Source organism: Medicago truncatula, chromosome 1 (assembly GCF_003473485.1).
Source record: "Medicago truncatula cultivar Jemalong A17 chromosome 1, MtrunA17r5.0-ANR, whole genome shotgun sequence".
NCBI classification, from domain to species: domain Eukaryota; kingdom Viridiplantae; phylum Streptophyta; class Magnoliopsida; order Fabales; family Fabaceae; genus Medicago; species Medicago truncatula.
Genome location: NC_053042.1, coordinates 19,438,468 through 19,462,142, shown reverse-complemented (window position 1 = coordinate 19,462,142; position 23,675 = coordinate 19,438,468). Strand labels below are relative to the sequence as shown.

General features: G+C 31.6%; 3 protein-coding genes across 3 annotated transcripts; 1 reads left to right on the top strand and 2 right to left on the bottom strand.

Moving 5' to 3' along the window:
* Positions 1-2,484: 2,484 nt before the first annotated feature.
* On the bottom strand, positions 2,485-5,502 carry LOC25483198 (probable pterin-4-alpha-carbinolamine dehydratase, chloroplastic). The gene is made up of 3 exons (XM_013611851.2): positions 4,987-5,502; positions 3,673-3,865; positions 2,485-2,828 (listed from the first exon to the last, which is right to left on the bottom strand). Exons 1-3 carry the CDS (start codon positions 5,338-5,340, stop codon positions 2,737-2,739), a joined length of 639 nt encoding a protein of 212 aa, XP_013467305.1. The 5' UTR covers positions 5,341-5,502; the 3' UTR covers positions 2,485-2,736.
* A 1,713-nt stretch (positions 5,503-7,215) lies between these two features.
* On the top strand, positions 7,216-10,028 carry LOC25483197 (uncharacterized). Its single transcript, XM_013611850.3, has 2 exons — positions 7,216-7,406; positions 9,578-10,028. Exons 1-2 carry the CDS (start codon positions 7,334-7,336, stop codon positions 9,793-9,795), a joined length of 291 nt encoding a protein of 96 aa, XP_013467304.1. The 5' UTR covers positions 7,216-7,333; the 3' UTR covers positions 9,796-10,028.
* A 5,669-nt stretch (positions 10,029-15,697) lies between these two features.
* Positions 15,698-19,914, bottom strand: LOC25483196 (histone-lysine N-methyltransferase, H3 lysine-9 specific SUVH5). Its single transcript, XM_039834856.1, has 4 exons — positions 19,831-19,914; positions 17,802-19,156; positions 17,441-17,713; positions 15,698-15,954 (listed from the first exon to the last, which is right to left on the bottom strand). Exons 2-4 carry the CDS (start codon positions 19,138-19,140, stop codon positions 15,887-15,889), a joined length of 1,680 nt encoding a protein of 559 aa, XP_039690790.1. The 5' UTR covers positions 19,141-19,156; positions 19,831-19,914; the 3' UTR covers positions 15,698-15,886.
* Positions 19,915-23,675: the final 3,761 nt, after the last annotated feature.

Here is a 23,675-nt window from a genome sequence, read left to right as displayed (position 1 = left end):
TCGATAAAATTAGTGTGAGAGCATTCTAGTACAAATGTAACCATAATGTCGACATCGTTTAGGATTTTTTCTATTAATCAAGTATTAGCATAAATAAATCTTTGAGTCGAGTGTCCCGTGAGCATAGCTCAGTTGGTAGGACAATGCATTATTATATGCAGGGTTCAGGGTTCGAACCTCGGACACCCCACGTATTCACCTTATAAGGTGAATTCTAGCCATTAAACTATCTGACAAAAAATCTTTAAGTCGAGTAACCGACATGACATGAGTGACAAAACCCTTCTCTTAAGATTTATTTGTGATATTGGATTCCAATTTTAGAAGTTTTGGATAAGATAAATTAGAAGAAATCTTTTAACAGCTCATTTGTTTGTATTTCACAAATGGTCTAGTGATAAAAGCTCTAAGGTGTTATTATAGGTACCTAGTTCAATTCCTTACAAACTTTTTTTTTGTCAAAAAAAAAAAAAACAAATGAAAAATGTGATATTAAAGATAAATTGTTCCGAACATAATTTGAATTATGGATGAAACAATTATTTATTTATTTTGAATAAAGATGGAACAATTATTGTACCAAAAAGAAAAGATGGAAGAATTATTAGTTAGATTTTACATCAAACAAATATTATTTTTTTCAAAAAAACCAAAAAGGGTACAAGCAAGGCCTATAAACAAAGACCTTACAACACCAATACACCAACTCAATCAAAAAAAAAACCTAAAAACTAATTCCAAAACTGATAGGAACTAGAGAAAACAACAAGGCAGTAGCGCTAGCTAAAACACCAAGGGTTACCATGCTAAGATACAAAGCCCCCAAGCCAAAAAAACCAAACTGCTCCAACATACCAAACACAACAGCAGCACACCTACAAACACACGACCACACTGTCCACCTAGCAGAGGCTCCAAAAGACCAGCACAGGCCGCCACCAAAACCTGATGAAACCGGGAAAGCAAACAAGCGCAAGGCCCACCCCCAAACTCACCGGCACCAAAAACAGCAGAAACAAAACCAGTGCCGCACCAAAAAGTGCCCAGGCAAACAGGAAAGCAAAGATCTTCCAAAATGACAGCCTGCTCTAGCGCTACAACAGCCCTTGTTTTCTTTTTAGACATTCTTTCGGATTCCAACACCACTCATAGTAAAGGCAAGAGGCAATCCGTAATCTACTCAACGACCAACACCACGACAACCCCTTAATCTCATCCACCACCTCACCATAATCCTTGTAGTGAGATCCTTGCATTTCTTTCCTTCTAAATCATCCAAATTGATTTGTGCCAAATCAACCACATCACAATGCAAGAAGAGGTGGGTTGTAGTCTCCTCCCCTTGTCCACAAAACACGCAACTATATGGTCTTCAAAAGACAAAATATTTTAAGACCCTAATCCAACCACAAGAATACAATTATTAGAGTAAGAAAATGAAATTACAATAACTACAAAGTACAAAACGTGGAAGAAACTGTCAAAAAAACAGCTGAAAAATCCCCAAGGCTACAACGAGCCTTGATGCCTAACAACCCAACATGATCTTTTTCTAACGAAAATATTCCAACACCTATGCTTCTAAATATTGAATCGCAACAAATAAGCAAAAATTTCCAAGAGTGAAGCACACCACCAGAAGGCAACACTTTCCACTGTCCAAAATCCAAACCATGATATGGAACATTGGGAAGAGCTAGCAACAAAATCACCCAAAACACCAATCCCTCATCACTCGTGACCGGCTCCAAACCAGAAAAAACAGAAAAGCAACACTATACCTATACCAGTTCAGCCTCGTTCAAAACCAGCTCTTTTACCAGTCTGCTAGAAGCATTACCCCACGAGTCCTAGGTACGCCCATGGATTTGAGAACCATTGAACTATATAGTAATTGAAGCTGTTTGCTCTCGCGTGTAACCAATTCCACAGACATTTTTGACTGTTCTAAAATAGCTTCAACCGAAATAGATTTACCTTGGAATATCCGTAGGTATCTTACTTTTTAAATAGACCAAATGCTCGCAAACTCAGTGAAACTTGACACTGTCGAGAGAATCAGAGACTAACCTTCATTGGTTTTGAGCCTTAGTGATCTGGCACAATAATTCCACTTTCAGTTTTCAGTTATTTGTTTTATTTTTCCTTTGTATATTCATTTCAAAATTATGCAACAAAATTATGAAATATTTAAATGGGGATTTAAGAGTAACATATTTAGATATTTAGATAAAAGGAGAGATCAGACATCTTATATAGGCTATAACAAAAAAGGATTTGTTTAAGAAAAACAAAACAAAAGATAACTTGGAGTAATTCACCCTACAGTAAATTCTGCAAAAACTGTTTCTAGGGTGACCGTTTAGTTATAAATGTCCCTTTTTATTTCAATGATGTAATTCCCAATTAAATATAAATGAAACTGATGTTGTATGTTAAAGGAAGTGTTGGTGTATGCAGAAATGTATGCCATTTTCACAGAAATAAATAAAATCATAATGATTAATTCTTAGTTCAAACCTCATGTAGAAGTGTTGACATGTATATAAATGGCTGGTATACAATATTTTTCTGATGCTGAGAATCATTATACTTAACAGACTTCAGGTAGAAGCAAGAACACTTAAAATGAGAACAAAGAATAATACATTTCATCAAATAACACAAATTAGTGGTAACTCTTTGTTGAACAAAAATTCATAACAAAATACTTTATGGATTGGAGCTCATGGAGCATTAAGCCCAAGCTCTTTTCCTTGGGATAAGATCTGATGTCTTTATTGCATCTATCTTTGCAGCTACAATGAAATCATTCATACTTAATCCACCTGCAAAATATTGAACCCTTTCAAATGTCATACTTTAAAAATCAAGATGAGAACTTATTTTTAGGAACTAGAGCCTAGATGTGCCTATGAGGAGGCCCTGCCACTAGAGTAGTGCCCAGTGTTCTCAAACTATAGTGCTAACTCATGAACTGCCTAGTTTACGTTTTTGGGTGTGAATTTAGCATCTACTCGTAAACTCATTTTTAGTGAAATCAGAGCTTGCACCGAGTTTGGTGCCTACATAATCTCCATTAGGGAAGGAGGAAAGAGGAATGATAAAGGGTTGTTCCATGATAGAGTGTGAAAACTTGCAATCAATAGTAACTAAAATCAAAATCACCCAATGACATTAAATGTAGTAGGTACTCCCTCTCTGAGGTTATACAAATATCTTTTTTCTTTTGTAACCATATTATTGGTACAAAGTATATGCCAGCTTGCAGATGATTATAATCTCCGCCGGAAAACTTGGCTGGTCACATTTAGTTGGTCTTCTGTCTCAACTCTCAACCACATTTTTTCCACCCACAAGGCACAAACTTGAGACTTTGCTCAAGGGATCTAAGTTTAGTTCCACTCTGACCAACAATTGGTAATACAAGTGTCTTTTTTAAAGTTGCATATAAAATAAGTGTCATTTTAGGTTGTTTTGCAAACATGAAGAATTAGCTTTGTTAATCAACAAAATTTCAATTATATACTTTTACCTTTTCAGTGCCATCTCACCACGGTTGATGTAATACTGAAATTTTTTAAAGTATAAATATACAAAATTTCTCTAAAAAACTAACAGCTAAGAATGATAGGAGGGAGTAGATAAGAAGGTTACTGGTTTAAGGCTTACCAATGGATGTTGTCCATAGTTCTGCTCTGACTAGATTTGGTTGTTCTATGTGGATATTGGGGAAATGTCCTGCAGTCTCTACAACTGTAGAGATTCTGTTAATGAGTTCAACTCCGCATTTAAAATCTTTCAATTTCCACAAGCATCGAAGTTTAAGTATTCCTTCATCATTCACAAGTCTCCAACCCAAAACCTACATAAATGAAAACAAAAACGTTTAAGAAGCTAGACAGTGCAAAATGGACTTATATGAAATTTGCAGGGTAAAAATGTGTTATAAATAGCTTGTTATGGCACTAGTGTTTGATCCTCATCGACTTCTTTCTCTTCATAATCATATTAACATTTTGGTCAAAGATCATTAACTCAAGTTCAGGAGGTATATAATTTTAAGCTTACATTTCCCTCTTTTGGTAAAAGAAAGTTACGATGAAAGGAAGTGACTCCATTCGAAGGTCACGGCTTAGAAGAGTACTCACAGATTACTTACAAAGGGGATTGCTCCCAGCGAAAATTAATCCTATGTCTTACAACGTTTTTCGTTTATAGACAAATGTTAGTAGTTAATTTGTTACACGGAGTGAGAATCGTTGGTAACAGATATCGAAACCTGAACTTCCTAATAGTACTCCTTCAGTGTTCCAACTCGTACCATCAACCTTGGTGGGGTTTTAAGCTACAACTATATTACCTTCCAACATGAAGTATGTAATTATATTTGTGCAGCATAATCTCAGAGTAAATCAAAACCTATTCCAAACATCTTCATCCCTCCTTTCGTAAACAAAAGATCCATAAACAAATATAAATTTTCACAAACTAAACTATGAACAACCACTAGTAGATTCAGATTAACCAGACATATGAACTTAGACACACCTCTCCCTCCCCACACACAACTATACAAAAATAGTCAATATTACTTAAATCTAATCTTGATAATTCATTTATAAATTGTACACTATCAATAATCCATTATAAGTTAATAGATAACAAAGCAATAATTTGTTATAGGGTGATGTTATCTTGTGCTCTAAGAATTAAAACAAAACTTTTGTATTGAAAATATAAATTTTTAACCTTTCAAGACATTGAATGCACAATTTTCAAAAATAAGTTTCTACATTTGGCTTATAAACTTGTGCCTTAAGGGCACAAGTTAACATTTCCTTTTGTTATAACTTTATAACTATATGCACCAACACACGCGGTTACATTCAATCACATCCATTTTTCAAATTATTACAAGTGTCTACATATCAGTGTCGCGTGCTTTGTCCGTATATATAATTGCTTATAGATAAAGTGTTTTACCTTTCTTATAAGCTGGTTAGCATCATCTTGAGAAAGGGGGTTCTGTAAAGGTGAAATGGGGGTACACTCCTGTTGAGAAAGAGAAAGAGCTGAAATATTTGGGATAAGGATTTTGTGTTCAGTGTTATAACTACCAATAACTTTCTCTCCAAATTGACTTTCCAACTCAGCTGGGAAAGGGTCTCTTGCTCCAAAATCCCCCAAGAAATCGTTGGCTAAGGACCGAAGTGGAGAGAACCCATTTGGAGTACTTGTACGGTGATGTTGGAAATTGAATGAAGGGTTGATTTTGGTAGTGGTTGAGTTTACATGCACTGCAGGGAAGGATAATAATACAAGCTTGGTTGTAGCCATTGATTTATTATACACACTAATACTACTGGATAGTGTATACTTCTTCCTCTTTGTTTGCTTGGTGTTTGTTTATTGGGTTGTGTGGATTGTGAAGTTCAATGGAAATGGATGTAGTGGATTGGATTTGTTTGGTGGTCAATAATAGGCTAGCCTCTTATGGTAATAGTGTGGTGGAAGAAGAATTACAGGGTCAACAATAGCTAATTTTTTGTATTGAAAATAATTTTTTCATATTTTTGAAAAGTTGAAAACACAAGTTTTACCACTAAAGGATTTGAAAATAATCCTCTTTTCAACCCAGATAACACAAGTTTTAAAATAATTTTACTAATTTACTATACAAACTTTAATCCTCTTATCTCGTATGTATAACTTAATTGGTAACTTTTGTCGATATTATATGTAATGCGTTAAGGTTTAAATTCTTGATTCCTCAATTATCTATATTTTAAATATGTGAATTTAACCACAAAGCTATCTAACAAAAGAAAAAAATTAATCCTATCAGAGAAAGAAATCTCATCAAACTTTAATGTACTATTTATAGTGTGTTCCATTCACTAAAAAATAGAGGGCTAGACGTCACAGTTTTTTTTTATTTACTTTGTTTGATTTAGAAATTGATTATAGAATTGGATAAACCATGAGACAATATTTTGTTGAGAGAGTACATATTATAAAAATACCAAAATATATTTTTATTTTTTAACATAAAAAATGTTACATCTCTATCTCTCTAATACATTTATGTATTCTTCTATATTATTTTTCATATTTTGTAATATTTGGTATTTAATGTTTTGCAAATTAAACGAAACTCTAATGTAACAAAAACTCTAATAAGATCATCACACAAAATAACCAAATCAAATGGGGATTAAAAGGTTGGCTTGATGGTTGGAGTGAAAGAGTTAAAGAGTGAAGTGATGAGGGTGGTCTCGGAATATAGCAATAAATAAGTAAATTGTTTTATGTTATAAGAAAATATAAAAACATAAAGGTCAAATGCATTTAAAGGTTCTTTAAGTTTTTCGTTTTTCCCAAAGTGGTCCTTTAAGTTTCATAAGTCTCAAACAAGTCCTTTTAGTTTTTTAATCGTTTCAAACAAATCATATTGTAGATAGCATATTTAATAATTGCTTCCTTGAATTTATCTTTGGTACCAAATATGACTCCTAACACCCACTTAAAATTAGTCATCTTTTTAGGCATGGCAAATGGTGGATAATTCTCTTTGTTACTATCATCTGAATCATCATTATCATCCTCTAAAAAGACTTGTTTGAAACGATTCAAAAACTAAAATGACTTGTTTGAGACTTTTGAACTTAAAGGACTTGTTTGGGGCTTTTGAAACTTAAAGGATCACTTTGAGAAAAACGAAAAACTTAAAGGATCTTTAGATGCATTTGACCAAACATAAATTATCATATAGTCATAGTTCTTACTATTTAGGTTGAAATATCTATCCATAATGTCAACTTATAATAGTAAGAGTCAATTATCTATTACCTATGTAATTATCAAATTAGAATAGTAAAACAAATAATTTCACACATGTAATAATGGTAAATTTAGTAGTATAAATATTACACTTTAATTCATGTAAAAACACATCATTTTGAAAAATCAAAACATATCATCATATTTTCTTCTCTATTGATTTTCTTAGTTTGATAAATCTCAGTGCTGTATATTATTTAAAGTATTATATATTATAATAGTATTTTATACCATCTTATCAGTTCACTAGTATCATAAATCTTTAACATTTCTTGATAAAAAAATTGTCAAACCTTACAATTTTAAAGTGGAAATTGGTCATAAAAAAAATTTACGTTAAAATCCTAATTTGCCCCTTAGTCTTACGTTAATTCGAATATTCAATTATTTTATTCGGAAACATTTTGTTAAGCTCTGCAAAACTAGGGTTGTTTGATAAGAGAAACACAAATTTCGAAGGCGACAGAATCGAATCGAATTTGCGATAACGATGGCATTGAACAACGGTCTCAGATCTGCAGCGAAGCTAATTGCTTCTTCTGAATCCTCCATCTCCAAATCAGGTCAAATCCCTCACTTTTTCTTTCATGTTGAATCCGATTACTGTTGAAGAAGATTTTCTGATTTTTTTTCTTTCAATTTCGGTTATATTAGGTTTTTGTTTTCTGATTATAAACATAACAAATTAGTTTTTATTTGGGGGAAATGTTAAAAGAGAGATTTGATTTATTAATAAATGGAGGGTTTGAGTTAAATCCGATGTTTTAAATTGAGATTAGGTTGTGGTTGTGTTTATATTGTGGTTATTGAAATTATGAACAGTTGGTGATAAATGTGTTATTTGGCCCGTGTGATTGCAATTTTGATAACTATGTGGGTGCAGATGCATCGGAAATATTGATACTGCTGCCGCTATTAGAGTTGTGTCCTCGAATCTATGTCAGTAGAGTAGACTAATGTATCAGAAGGGTATGAGTGTTTTATTTTGGTTTTTGTTGAATTGCTGTAATTCTTAGGTTTTGATTCCAAATTAACACGACCTTAGGGGCTTTTGTTTTGGAATCGTTTTGGAATCGGTGTGTAAAGAAAGGAGTCGAAAAAATATGAAGAGGACAAGAAAATGTGACATGACATAAACATAACTTTTCTTCACTCTGTGAAGATGATTCAAATCCTCAAGTTATCGGGGGGATTGAAACATTTCTAAACATCCAAAACAATTACCCTTCTCTACCCTAAGTTGCCCTTCAAATATATCTTAGGTCTTTTTTTTTTTTGGCTTTCGCACCGGTTTCCAACCCACCAATGGTGAGCGACTAATCCGGCTCGTGCGTAGAGGCATGCACACTGGCCAAGTGTTGTTCCCCCTGGGAATCGAACCCGGTATTCCCCGGGTACGTCCTTGGAAGAAGCTCCTTGCCACTGAAGCCCAAACAACTTGGTTAATATATCTTAGGTCTTTAGTGCCTACTATTTCTTAGTTCAGTTGATGTCCGTGTGTTCGCTGCATTTAAAATGTTGCAATTTGAGTGTCATTTTTTGCTTTCGTTGTTTGAAAATTGAACATATGCATATCTCATTTCTATGCTTGAGTTTCATTCAGTAAAATAATGCTTCGTTGTTGTTGTTATGGACATAGATAAATTAAGGTAGGAATTTGGGTTTAATTAGGTCTATATCGGGTATTTTACCATCGTATCATTAATAACATTCACCGATCTCTAGTTTTATTTATGTATTACATGGGACATATCTTGTTAGAATGACCTTTTTATGTGAGAGTTAGAGGATTCCTGGTAGTCATTGGATTAAAAATTTACGGCTCAGGTTAAATGGTCATTTTATTAACCTCACATGAAACTTTTATCTTCACAATCTTTTCTTTTCCTATCATTGTCATTGCCATCTTGATCAAAATACCCATATCACCATCCTTGCATACTGATACTTCTCAAGACCCAACCTTGGATCAAAATGTACAAAATACCACCCTCATGCAATCTCACAAACATACAGAACCCCATCCTTGGATGTTTCGCATGAATCAACTTCATTTGCAAGTATTTATATATTATAATTATTGTATTTCATTTTTTTAAACAATAAACATAAGCACAAATATTCAATGGTTTCAGAATTAAACTCCTAGAAGGGTAGAAGTCAGAGAGTGATAAAAAGATGCATCAATGGTGGGAGCTTATATAAGCTTAAGCTCCATTATTATTATTTTCTTTCAAATAAATTAAACCAAGATGAGAATGTGTGTGAGAGAATTATATGCTTGGCATCTTCGTTAGTGGCATAGTTGATTGTGGTAGTGGAATCCCCATCAAGCGAGCAACAGGGTTCCTCTCAAACTACTGTTGAGGCTCCAAAACCAGCATCCACATTTCAATGTGGGTGGCATCGGCTGGAAAACATTCTTTGTTGGTTGTGGGTGTGAAAGCTAACAACATCACCATTGGGGGTAGGTGTGGCCCATGGGAGGGGATGAGTCAGTTTCAATGGTAAATGTTAATGCAGTTCTTGATTGGGCATACAAAATATTGGCGCGTGAGGTTATTAATATTACGCTTTAATCTAAGCCATCTATTTTAATCCAATGGCTAACTAGAACCTCTCATTTCCACATAAAATCATTCTCAATAGATATGTCTCCTATTTTATGATGTCTAGGAAAATCATTGTTTAGTTGTCTACTTTCTAACAAGAAGACATTGTTATGTTGTGACAGTGAGTAGAGGTTTTCATTCAACTGGCGTGAAGAGGATGGGAGGCGGACATGGCCATAGCGAGCCAGAGTACATGCATGCATATCACATGTACAACTTGGACAAGATGAAGTATCAGGGTTTGAAAATGTCTCTTGCTGTGTTCACAGCTTTCAGCATTGGTGTTGCAGTTCCTGTGTATGCAGTCATTTTCCAGCAAAAGAAGACAGCATCTGGCTGATTCATCTTATACTCCATTTGTACAATAATCAGATGGATTTGGGGATCCTAGACTAGCATATTGGTTTTGGTGATTATTGTCGTATTACTTTGAACTTTGTTCATGTTTAATTTTCATATGGATTTTCCATATATCTCTTGTAATAATCATTTTCTCTGTAATGCCAAATATTTGTGCTTGGACATTTTTATGTCTTGAAAGGAAATATAGACTTGGAATGTCCTGTTTTTTCAGGTGGTGGTTCTTCAGTAATTTGATGAAGTTGGTTATTGCAGGTTTGCAATCAACCCCTCATTTGATTCTTTCCATATTAATACGATATGATTCCAAAGAGTACCAAAACTTACAGACTAATCAGTTCTCAGTTCTCTCTGGTTTGTCACGGCATTGGCTGTGCTTTGTTTGGGATAAAATACGAATACTATACTAGTAGAGGGAAAATCTATTTTATTTTATTTTACCTAGTGTATTTTATGTCAAATAATACATGAAAATAAAGATTAAGAATGTTTTGAATGTAGTAAATTTAACAACCAAAAAATCCCCGTGAGCGGTAGGGATTTGCATATTATATGCAGGGACTGGGGTACAAACCTCGGACACTCCATTTCTTCACAATTAAATTGTGTGAGCTCTAGCTACTAAACAAAAAAAATAAAAAATTTTATCAACCAAAATACTCCCTCCGTTTTAAAATATAAGCAAAAAAATCTCATTTTCTGTCTCAAAATATAAGCAAAAAATACCAATTTTGATGCTATCTTTATGTTTTTTCAAACAAATCATCTTTTCCAATGTAAAATTAAATGCAAGTTGCATTTAATTTGTTCTTCTTTTTATGTTCTCCATGATTTTTAACTAATTGAGAATTATTTTTACATCTTTTCATGAAACTTATTCCGAGGAGAACACAAAAAATTATACCTCAAATCACTAAATGTTAGTTTTCTTAATAAGTGTGAATTAGTGTTTTTTTGCTTATAAATTAGGACGGAGGGAGTAATATGTTTGTAAAACAAATGAGCTCAACTATGTGATTTAACTGAATTAACAATGAGCCCACGGCTTTTAGAGATATAAGGATGCGTTGATAAATATTAGATTTTTGATCCGTGCTCCGCTCAAATTTATTGTAAAGGGATTGATATACGAATAATAAAATGCAATATATAATTGGTCACGGTGAAAAAATAAGTTGTAAGGTCACGTCTTTCCATTTGCAAAGCTCTAAATATCAAATATATGATTTTTGTGTTGTGTGTGAAATTTTTACACGGTTTAGTTTTTTTTTTTTGAGAGAAACACGTTTAGGGCTTGGTATATATAACCAAATTTATATGGAAATTAAAGTAGCCGAGTTTGCATGGAAATTAGGGTATTCTGTTTGTAAACGTATTAAATAAAAATATAAAATATTGTAAAAAAAAAACAGGCAACATGATAGGAATGAAATAAAGGCATGAAATTGGTTCAAAAAAAAAAAAGTCCAAAATATTGTAAAAAAAAAAAGGCATGAAATTAGTGCATGAATTTTTCTAATATTTTGTACAAAATATTCTAATATTTTGTACAAAATATTGTCAAAAAAAAAAGAAGCAAGAGGATATGAATGAAATTGGTGTGATCCATTTTTTTAGTATTAAATAAGTGTACAAAATATTTCCTGTACAAAAAATTATAAAAAAAAAATCCAAAAAAAAAAAGTATAAAATAGAAGGCATCAAACGTGATAATTGATATGTTCATAGTCTCTAGAACAAACATGAGCGGGGAAAAATTAGGTTAAATTGCTGTAGACCTAAATAAGGATAAAGATATGCTCATAAAAAAAAAGGCAAGAGGATAGGAATGAAATTGATGCTATGCATTTTTTTAGATGAAATTTGTTAAGTTAAATAATTTACAAACCTAATAAAGCAAATGGGCGGAAAAAAATTAGGTTAAATTGCTGCAGACATAACAAAATTAATAAATAAGAATTTTTTTAGATGAAATTTGTTAAGTTAAATAATTTACAAACCTAATAAAGCAAATGAGCAGGAAAAAATTAGGTTAAATTGCTGCAGACATAACAAAATTAATAAATAAGAATTTTCTTAGATGAAATTTGTTAAGTTAAATAATTTACAAACCTATTATAGCAAATGAGCGGGAAAAAATTAGGTTAAATTGCTGCAGACATAACAAAATTAATAAATAAGAATTTTTTTAGATGAAATTTGTTAAGTTAAATAATTTACAAACCTAATAAACCAAATGAGCGGAAAAAATTAGGTTAAATTGCTGCAGACATAACAAAATTAATAAATAAGAATTTTTTTAGATCAAATTTGTTAAGTTAAATAATTTACAAACCTAATAAAGTAAATGAGCGGAAAAAAATTAGATTAAATTGCTGCAGACATAACAAAATTAATAAATAAAAATTAGTGGTGATTTGATTTAATGGAAGGAGCATGTTTTTTTCTTGGATGGGTCTTTTTTTGGATAATCAAGAAGTTAAATAAAACGAATGACAAAGCATACTTCAACCCAAAACATGAGAATTTAGGAACACAGTTAGATGGTCAGGATAAGTAGATAAGATATAATAAATTATAAATTTATTGTATCTATCATATCATATCCATATCTCTTTTTTTTGACAAGATATTTTTTTTTTTATCAGGTAGTTTAGTGGCTGGAGCTCACACATTTTAAATGTGGAGGAGTGGGGTGTCCGGGGTTCGAACCCTGACCCCTGCATATAAAATGCATTTGTCCCTACCAACTGAGCAAAGCTCACGGGGACAAAGACAAGATATTCATATCTCTTGTTTGATGTATTAATTTGGCACTATACTTTAATCCTATTATTAATCATATCCCTGCCTTTGTACCCTCTTTTCGTCTTCTACCTACAATCTCTTCTCTCTAATTTTTGTGATAATTGAATTTACAGGGGTAATTTGCGGTAATTGGATGATTCTATACAATATAGGGTAATTTGTGATAATTGAATGCAAGGGAAGGATCAATGTTTCAATGGTAATGCTATTCGGTACGATGTGATGAATGATTCTAGAATGCCTAAGAGCATATTTAATTGGATGAACTAAAATGGATAAGCCAACTTATTTTTTATGAGGCTAAATTGTCATGTAGAATTTAAGTAATCTATAGTTGATGCAAATAGTTTTTACTTTACCGGTGGTTGTTTAAAGCAATCTATAGTAGTTGGTTTTTTTAAGTAGGATAATGTTTCATCGACACTTTTTTCTTCATATACACAATATATCACTTCATGTGAGAGTGTGTAAGAGATAAAATAGATGAATTTTTTGTGTGTGGTGATTACGTGGACAAATATCATAATTGTGTATGAATGTATAAGTAGTACATACTACCTAAGATGGTATATTTTTATTAATGTTAGCAACACTCGTTTTAACACTCTTTCTAAAACATTTTTTATTGGGGCAAATACATTTAAATCCCCCACTTTGGTAATAAGTGTCATATAAAATTACGAAATAAATGTATATTTCATTCAATAAAAAAATAATTGTTAAAAAAAAATGTTAAAATAAGTGTTACTAACATTTTAAAAAACCCAAGTCAAGACCAATGAAGTTTTTTTTTTTTTTAAGGAAAGTCAAGACCAATGAAGTTATCACACATTTCACCTTTAGAACTTCTTACGACTAATCACACAATTGTTTGTGATTTTGATCTTAAATATCTACTTGTATCTATTGTATGTATGCATTGAAGTGAACTAGACCAACCACCTCTCCCTTGTTTTATCTCTTGAATATTTTGGTTCTCTTGCTTGGTTAATGACTGAACTCCCTCTCCCCTAGGCCCTAGTTACCTATTGGATTATAACCAAGTCCCTTCACCCTTTTTCTGCCTTGGATTCGGGTAAAGTAAATTGTTGTCAGTTTCACCATGTCATCATTTGTGTGTGTAAATTTATGGCTAGGGCAGAGACGCAGAGGTAGGGGAATACAAAAAAATGGCAAAAGGATAGCAGTTGCAGAAAATGAGTCATTGAGAAGAGGATGTAAATCATGAAAATGGAAGTTGACAGCTGCCTCTCACTAGAGCACTATTGATATTATTGGTGTCCTCGGGACATTGATTAAACACCAAAAGAAATAAATTTTTATTAAAAAGTAATGTAATCATTATTTATAAAAAGTACTAACAGTTTATATTTTTAAAATAAAATTTCTATTTATAGATTCTTTAATCAGTGCATCCATAAAAAAAATTATTCATTAATGCATAGTTTAATCAAAAAATTCCAATTTCATTGATATTTAAATTAGAGTGAAAATTTACTTGGTCCCACATGAAAATATAGAACTTATTTGAATCCTGTTAACAAGTGTCACCGTAGAAAGGAGAATGAAAAACCCACTTTTAGTCTCTTAGTTGGTAATCAGACCAAAAATGGTTAACCTACCTGTTTTTATTTTAGGATTGAAAATGGCATTTTTCCCCTCATAGTGTCTATTCGGATAAACAAAACACTTATGATAAACATTTATTTCATGTATATGTCTAGAATTATGTTATATAATTTATACCGCAATTTTGATGTTAATCATATGAATTAGTTTTCATTGGTAAAACAAAATACTCCCTAAGATTTTAGAGTTTTTTTATTTACACCCCATATTTTTTTGGTTACACCTAAATTTTTTTAAAATTTTTTTATAATACTAAAATTGTCCTTTTATATAAATTTTCTTAAAATCTTAATTTTATTCATTGTCAGTGAGTTTCACCCTCTTTCACCCCACAAAGCGATCGATCAAACAATTTGATGTTCAATATCAATCTCCATGAAAATTAAAGAGTGAATCAAAATATTTTTCATCCATACTCAATTGGATATAAGTAAGTGAATTTCTTCTTCTATTTGCTAGTTTCAATTTTTTTCCTTCAACTGCACTGATGCACTGTACGATTACGGTTTTAATTTACATTGGCAAGGTTAACTTAAACTCAGTTTAAGTAGGTTATGTAAACTTAGTTTACATGAACCTACTTAAAATGAGTTTACATGAACATACTTAAACTGAGTTTACATGAACCTACTTAAACTGAGTTTACAAAATCGCAGAACAAGGAAAACACAAAATCAAAACTGAGAACCCATAACAAGAAAAACACAATCGATTGAAGAACAACACTTGCTAACCTGATTTGCTTCGAATTTTCTTTGAAATCATGAATGGACGTGAGAAAATATGGTTTTGAAAATCTTCGCAGAACACAATCGATCGATTGGAGAATTATGGTTTTGGAAGAAGGGTTTTGGGGTGTAACCAAAAAAGAAAGAATAGGCTTTTTGAAAATCAAATTTTATGAAAGGGTAATATTGTCATTTTGGAATGCAACCATGATTAACTAGGGTGTAAGTAGAAAAACTCAAGATTTTATTTACGAGTTTGAAGGAGAAAGAAATAGAGAACATTGAGATGTGAGGGTTTTGGAAGGTTAATTTTTTTTCATAATACAAAACTCTCCTCGTATATGTGAAATAAAATGTTGTATTGGAGGGGTTATATGAATTCTTGAGAATTTAATCTATTTTATTATAATATTTTTAATGTGAAATTACTTCATGCAAAAATCAACCATGAGTTTTGTATTACGAAGAAAAACCATGCGTTTCATTCTAGAACAATTTTTTTTTTTTTTAAAGGAACGAATTAAAATTTACAAACCAAGTAAAATTAATAATTTTTTCCTGACCATTCAATCAAATGAAAGTGTTTTCGCAAATAATTTCCTACTTCCCTGGACTGTGCAATCAGACTTATAACATTAAAAACCTAGGGATTATACCAACTACTAAGAGTGTTGTTAACATGCGCTTACCATTTTAAACCTATAAGGGACACTCGTTAATATTTCCATTATATTAATTATAATCCTTTTTTAAGAGGTACTAATTATAATCCTATTACATAATAGTTAGACCCTGCCAACATTAAAACCCCAGGCCTGTGTTAATCCTAATGCATAAACAAACAAATAAATGAATAAAATCCAAAATTCAAAATATGACTAGAGTAATTAGACATCTAAATCAGCATTATATACACCCTAATTGCTGGTTCTTAAAATCCAAGTTCTTCATTAAGCGCCCATCATACCGTTGCCCTGAAAAATAACAATGATGAAACATAAATGTATATAATCAAGGCTTGAATTTCGTTTTATCAATTACTAATATTAATATTTAATGACAGCTATGAATGCTATTAAAGAAAAAAGTATATAAATACATTTAGGAAAATGTTAACTTGTGCCCTTAAGGCCAAGTTAAGAAGCTAAATATAAAATAATCTTTTTAAAAATGTGTATTCAACTTCACAAAAGTTTAAACATTTATACTTTCAATATAAAATTAATTGTTTATTTTCTTTTATAGTTCCTTACCATACATTTAAGTTACAAGATCTACAAAAGTCAATGCTATTAAAGAATATATATATATAAATATAATTTAAGTTACAAGATCTACTCAAGTCAATGGGAACAATATTCTTTTTTAAGAATGTGAATAATATTCTTAATATGCGGCGCACCATCTATTATGCAACTATAGGGATGAACACTATAATACTCTTCCAATGGATACCCATTGTCATCCCACTCTTGCAGTAAGTTTTCAGTGTGGCTAGAAATCACAACAAAATTTTACGTTTATGTACTTCTAGAAACCCCCGAAGGAGGGTTGAGTAGAAGTCAAGAATAAAAAATTAATCTAAATATTAACTACTAACATTTGCCATTAAAAAAACAAAGCTTCAATGAACCACGGTAACAACACAACTTGACAAGAGTTTGGAGGCTCAAGCGTCAAATCAAACACATAAATTTACGCTTACATTAATTTTTGACACACACATATATAAACTAGGGTTAAATATGTTTTTGGTTTCTATAAATATTCAAACTTTTCATTTTAATCCCTCTAAAATTTTTCTTCAATTTTTAGTCCCTATAAAACTTTCAACCACTACTTTTGATCCCTCTTTTAAAGTAAACTCATATGTATAATTCATATTTTTAAATAAAAAATTTCAGAAAAATTCTTAATATTATAAGAATCTCTCACTAAAAAAATTATAATTTTTTAACAAAACATGAATTTAATATGAATTTTTACAATTTTTTACGGTTAAAAAAATTCATATTAAATTTGTGTTTTGTTAAAAAATTCCAACTTTTTTTGTGATTTTTTTTTTTACAATATTCTACACATTTCAGCACAATTTCATTAAAAAATATAAAAAATAACTTAAAAATAGGGACTGAAAATTTTATAGGGACTAAAGTTGAAGTAAAATTTTAGAGGAACTAAAACGAAAAAATTAGTATATTTACAGGGACCAAAAACATATTTAACCCTATAAACTAAAACTGAAATGTGTTAACCATATATAATTAAATTGTCTAAGATGTCAGGTTAAATATAAAAACCGGGTTGAGACTTATTGGTCTATTAGACCATTAGTGCATTTAAACATGAGTCAAATTACTTATTTAAATATGTTGATATGGAATAGATCTTAAAATTTATTCAAAGCTAAAATATCAAAAGAAGCACTTCATATATATATAAACAATTCAAAATCAATACCTTCAATATATATTTGTCCATTGCATTCCAATGAACCACAGTAGCAAATTTTACTCAAAACCTTGAAATTCACCTTACAGCAATTGTAATCATAACTCAGCTCTCTACCTGCGGGTATGTCCTTTGTAGCAAACAACATTTTGTGGGGTAAACTCTTATCACTGTGATCATACATAACATCTTTCACACATAGGTTAGGAGAACAGCTATGATTTATAAACCTTCCTATGTTTCCATGCCTAGTTGCATCAATGCAGCCCTTGCCAGAAGCACCTGCAAAATGCATACAACATCAATCAAATGAAGCTTCAACATAAACTAAACAAGATATTAAATATTTATCTTCAACGAAAAACATTACCTATATTAATTATATAGTCATCAACATGTAGATTTGATCCAACTTTTTGGTTGTTGAGATGAACAACTTCTCCAATGAGCTCACACACAAAGCTTCCGGATGGAATGAAAGAGCGTGTTCGAACACCCCACCCCTTCGATTTTGTTTTGAAGATTTCAAGTTGGAAATGAATACCGGATTGACTCACTCGGTTGATGCAAGACGACGAACACAAGCAAGAAGAGCCACACTCATATATAAAGGATGATTTCATAGGAGAAACAAGTTTTCTGTTACCATCATAGGCTAATGTCCCACCATTCTTAGCTATGCAAACACATTCAAGACAATCAACACATGCATTCGCACAATTACATCCACCACCTAGCATTGAACGATTCATCTTTGGATAAGTCATATTGACTAGGTAACCGAAGGGTTTAGGTATCTCCACATAGCTTACAGGTGTCACCACCCGAATAGGAAGCTTTTCTTTGCCCTCCGAAATATCATTGATTCGAACAACTTCCTTGGAGAGAACAAGACCTTTAGACTTTTGTCTCTTTACGAAAGTTTTGGATTCCATAACATCTCCAGGGGAAACACTAGCAGGTTGGTTGGACATTTTCTTAAGCACAAACTTGAAAACAAGTTTTCCAAATTGTCCTCTTACTCGAGTCACATTGTCCACAAAATACAACCCATCATATATGTATGAATAAGAAACATTGTTGCTCAACTCTTCCATCACTTCACATTTTTCAGAAACCTGCAATATAACCCTAACAGGACTCCCAGCATTCATACTATTCCACAAAGCAAGATTTCCGCGCGCCAATTTCTGATCATGAGGCGCAACGCTGTCCCTTATATTAGGGTTACCGCCATGACCTTCATAAAGCAAACAACCTGAAGACTTCATAACATTAGCATATCTATGAGTTACAACAATGCTGGTTGCCAAAGAATTCTCCCCTTTACCCAAATAATCAATACCACAACAGTGTTGTTGATGGAGACCGATTACAATAAGTTCGGCCCTATATTGAAATTGGTCACCAACTTCAATTCCATCTACATGCCCTAATCTTTTTCCGGTGTTTTCCCATTGACGTTTCGCTTTCATAAACCTCGTAGCTTCGGCCAAAGCCCTTAATTTTGCTTTCAATTTTACAGGTTGGTTTGACTTGTATTCACAATAGAGTTTGTGTGATAAGTCCCTAAAAATTGTTAATGCTTTATTCACCTTTCTCCGTTTCAAAACAGTGTCACTACTTATCTTGTCAGAAGATGAAAGGTTCTTAGTGTATGACCATTCTTCACGTTTTCTCCCAAAAGATTTTGAACTTTGCATCTTCATCAGTAAATGAAAACACCTTCAAAAAGAAAATAAAAGAATATTTATCATTAATTAATACTATAAATCATGGCACATTAAAGTGTTGACCCAAGAAAGTTTCAATTTTTAATACCTGAAGAACAAAAAATCAATTAAAACCAATCATTTATCATTATTATGGTGAAACAAGAAAAGGGTTTATAGATTAGCATATAAAGAATCATAAAAACTAAAACTTTTTGAAAAATATTGAAAGATCAGAAAAAACTACTTCATACCCACATAGTAAGAACATTATTCAAGAACCAAACTTTTCCAGTGAGTCAAAAATCACATTCACAAAAGGGGTTAAACAAAAGCATATAGAGAATCATAAAAACTAAAACTTTAGGAGAAATGTTGAAAGATCAGAGAAACTACTCATGCATAGTAACAACATTATTCAAGAACAAAACTTCTCCGTTAAGGAGTTGAAAGAGTGAGTCAAAATCAGAAACTATGCATATTTTCACAAAAGGGTTTGAACATTAGCATATAAAGAAACATAAAAACTAAAACTTTAGGAGAAACAGTGAAACAAACAGTAGAAGATTAGACAAACTACTTGAACATAGTAAGAGCATTATTGAAGAAAGAACCAAACATTTTCATGGAGTAATAAAAATGAGTAACTATGTATAAACTTAGTGAGAAGAAGAGGAAAAGACAAACCTTGTTTGTGTTTGTTGAGAGAGAGAGAGAGAGAGAGACGAAGGAATCAAACCGAAATGACAGAAAAAACTACTCACTGAGCTGAAGAGAGTGGTTTGTGTAGTGGGGGAGTGGGAAAGGCGGTTTTATATATAGGGAAATAAAATATATCAATTTTTTACGGTTTCTTTTTTAAAAAAAAATGGGGTATGACTTTTTTATGAGAGAATTATTTATAGATGTATAAGATGATTTTTATTTGATTTCAAAACACTGAGAATCTTTTAAAATACTTTCATTTACTAAAAAATTGGGATGAAACTTAATCACCGCTGTGCTGCTGCACATCAGTTATTCATCGGATAAGAATATGATATAACAATGATGAGATGAATATTTGTTTGATGACATGATAATGACATATTATAAGATAGAAGAATATTTATTAACTTTTTTTACATTTATTAAGACAATGAGAATCTTTTTAAATATATATCATTTTACTAAAGAATTGTGATGAAACTTAATCACTGCTGCGCAGTGAATATAAATAAACAAGTTATGGGATAAGAATATAATATAATAGTGACGAAATAAATATTTGTTTGATGATATGACAACGACACATATTACACCATACAAGAATATTTATTAACTTTTTTAGATTTAAATTTGACAAAAGATATTTATAAACCTATACTTACAAGAAATTCATATTAATTTTTTTAAAAAAATAATATTCATTTTAATCTATAAATTTTGATTACAAAACTATTTTTAAATTTATTATTTTCAATAAATTACTTATCAATATTTTAAATTTAATCAAATAAATTTTGTTTATTTTTTAATAACATCTAATATTTTATTAAATGTTAAAAAATTTTGCTCAAATTAATTGTTAAATTTATATATTGTAAATTAAATTTATAGGGATATATCAACACTTTTTTTTCTTCTTGTCAAATAATTTATTTGTTATATATTGGTTTCCATATGTTTTATCTTGTTTTCTTTTTACAGGGGAAATGAAAGAAAAAAAATAGAAGCAAGAAAAAAGAAGGAACTACTCTCTAGAATAGAGTTTCAACTGTGTCCATCCTGAGGAGATCTAAGAGATCAGCTGGAGGAGAGACATGGTATGGCAGCTCAGTATCTGAACCTGCTCCATGTTTGGTCATAAAATCTACACATTGATTACCCTTTCTAAGAGTGTGGTAAAAAGTTACATTACCTTGCCTAATCAGATCCTTCACATCCTGGATCAAGACAACATACACATGGTATCACATAGACGGACTTTTGAGGAGGTTTATACAATGCAAGGAGTCGGTATAGCAAACAAGCTCAATTGTATTCAAGCTTTTTGTCAAAATAAGCCCCTAATATATAGTGTGAAGCTCGGCATGCAGGATGTCAGAAGAATCATTAATATAGCCTGAGATACCTGATAAATAATATCCGATATTATTCTAAATAATTCCACCAAAACCAGCTCTCACGAGGGTGCTCATACAACTACCATTAACATTGAGGATTGTGCAAGAATAATTATCACTATTCAACCTGATAAATCTCTTGTAACGATCCGATTTTTCGGACGTTAATTACCAAAATTCTTAGTGAAAAGATGAATAATTTCTTTAAAAAATATTAATCTTAGTAACGTAAAACTCATCAATTCTAAAATAACAATAAATAATTTTCTCCTTGAATTTCCAAAATAGTAAATTTTACATAAAAAATATAATATCCTTAATAACAAGACACTTGGCCTTTTTCCTACCCAAGACTACACCTAACTGGTCAAGGTTCTGGATGCTTGTGGAAAGTTTTCTCAACAAGGCTAATACCAGTGTCGGAATATATCAAGCCTCCAAATGTGCACCACTAGTGTCTTCTGCTACTATATCACTTTGCCTCCCTGACGTCACCGCCAAGGAGGAAACACAGATCGACGGTCATCTGTCCAAAAGTAAGGGTCATCTCCAACTAACAATCATAGTGCAAATATGCATGCAGATATAAATTTAAACAAAAGATAACCAAAAAAATAGATAAATAAATAGTACAAGATACATTCCTCAGTTTCTTAATCACCACCCCTAACCTTAAGTTACGACTTGACTAAAATGCGTTAATCCCTATTGGTCAGTCTATATGCCAATGCACATGATCCGGATTTCACCTCTAAACAGAGCCAAATGTCCCACCATTGGACAATATATACCCCACCATTGGGTAATAACTCCTAAAAATTCGATGTTCAGTACCCCACCATTGGGCATTATTCTGAATCACCTAATGCATATGAATTGCCACTACCCCACCGTTCGGTAGTAACTCCTAAAACTCGATGGTAAGTACCCCACCATTGGGCATTTGTCTGAGTCATCTAATGCATGAATGTCTCCGTAAATACTCCATCGTTGGGTAATCTCCTAAAATCAAAAGTCTAATATACCACCTTTGGATATAGTTTTGAATCACCATTTTAGTTACTTAAAGTTATTCACCCATAAACAAATAGTATTTACATTAAAACAAAACCACAGAAATAATACACATAATATTCATGCAAAAACAACAACACCAAGATAACTATCACATCACCAATATATAGCACATATCATTCACTTCAAAACAACAACACTATAATAATCATCACAACACAAATATATTCACAAATACACGTACGGAAGCGCGTGGAATGATACCCTTACCTTTGCAACAGTAACTCTTACCGTTTCCATACACCCGTCTTTGTTCCACTACCTCTATACCTTCACAATTAAATAAACACTAACTTATAGTAACTACTAACCATCATTATTCCTATGCAAGTATTGGGGGTTTGGCCGAGGGTTCTTAACACAAAGTATTTCACTCAACATTTAAACTTCATATTCCAATTATGTCAATATAAGAACCGGTTATTATAATAACACCGTCACTAACTTATTTCCTAAAAATATGGAACATAGTGGAAAATGGGATTGGGAAGAAACGTGGATGTTTAATGTTTATTTCCACCAGTCAATCAGTTCCTTTTCTCTATGCTTCCTTTTGCTTTCCTACTTTCTTGCTAATCTTATTATATATTACTTTAATAAATAAATATTTTTTTTTTGAAGGATACTCTAATAAATACTAGCTAGTAATATCTAGTGTCACATATTTTTCAACTAATGTGATTAAAATAAATAAAACAAGACATCATATATAGAGAGAGATAAATCAACTCTCGACAACCAATCAAACTATCAAGAATTACCTATTAAGATATATATTTTTTGGATAAACATTTTTATACATTATAAATAAGTAGAATAAAAAAATTGAAGACGTAGAAACATCATCCCTCGCTAAATTAATATCATAAGATGATAAAATTAATTTGTAGTTTATAAGGTTAAAAGTAATAAATATATAAGTATTAATATATATATATATATATATATATATATATATATATATATTAGAAGAAAAATTTGGGATGTTACATCTCTCAACTTGAAGAGCATGAGAATTAATCGAGAAACAGTGAGAAAAGGAATCTACCATACTGTAGATGTTGTAGGAAAGACGACTAAGATGTGATATCTCATTATTAAGACACATAAGATTTCGGCGACACCAAACTGTGGCCGTAAAAATGAAGGCTTAAAGGACCTGAAGAGCTCTCCTTCAACATGGCTCACTTCCATATCTGCGAAGTAATTTGCATCATTGAATCCAACATGGTTCCAAATAATACGATAAATTACAGTCACAGAAACAATGAAGAAAAGTCTAATCTTCAAGACCACAGCGAGAGCAAAGGCCCGATGAAGCCATATTCCTATTGCTGAGTAATAAGAGAGTTG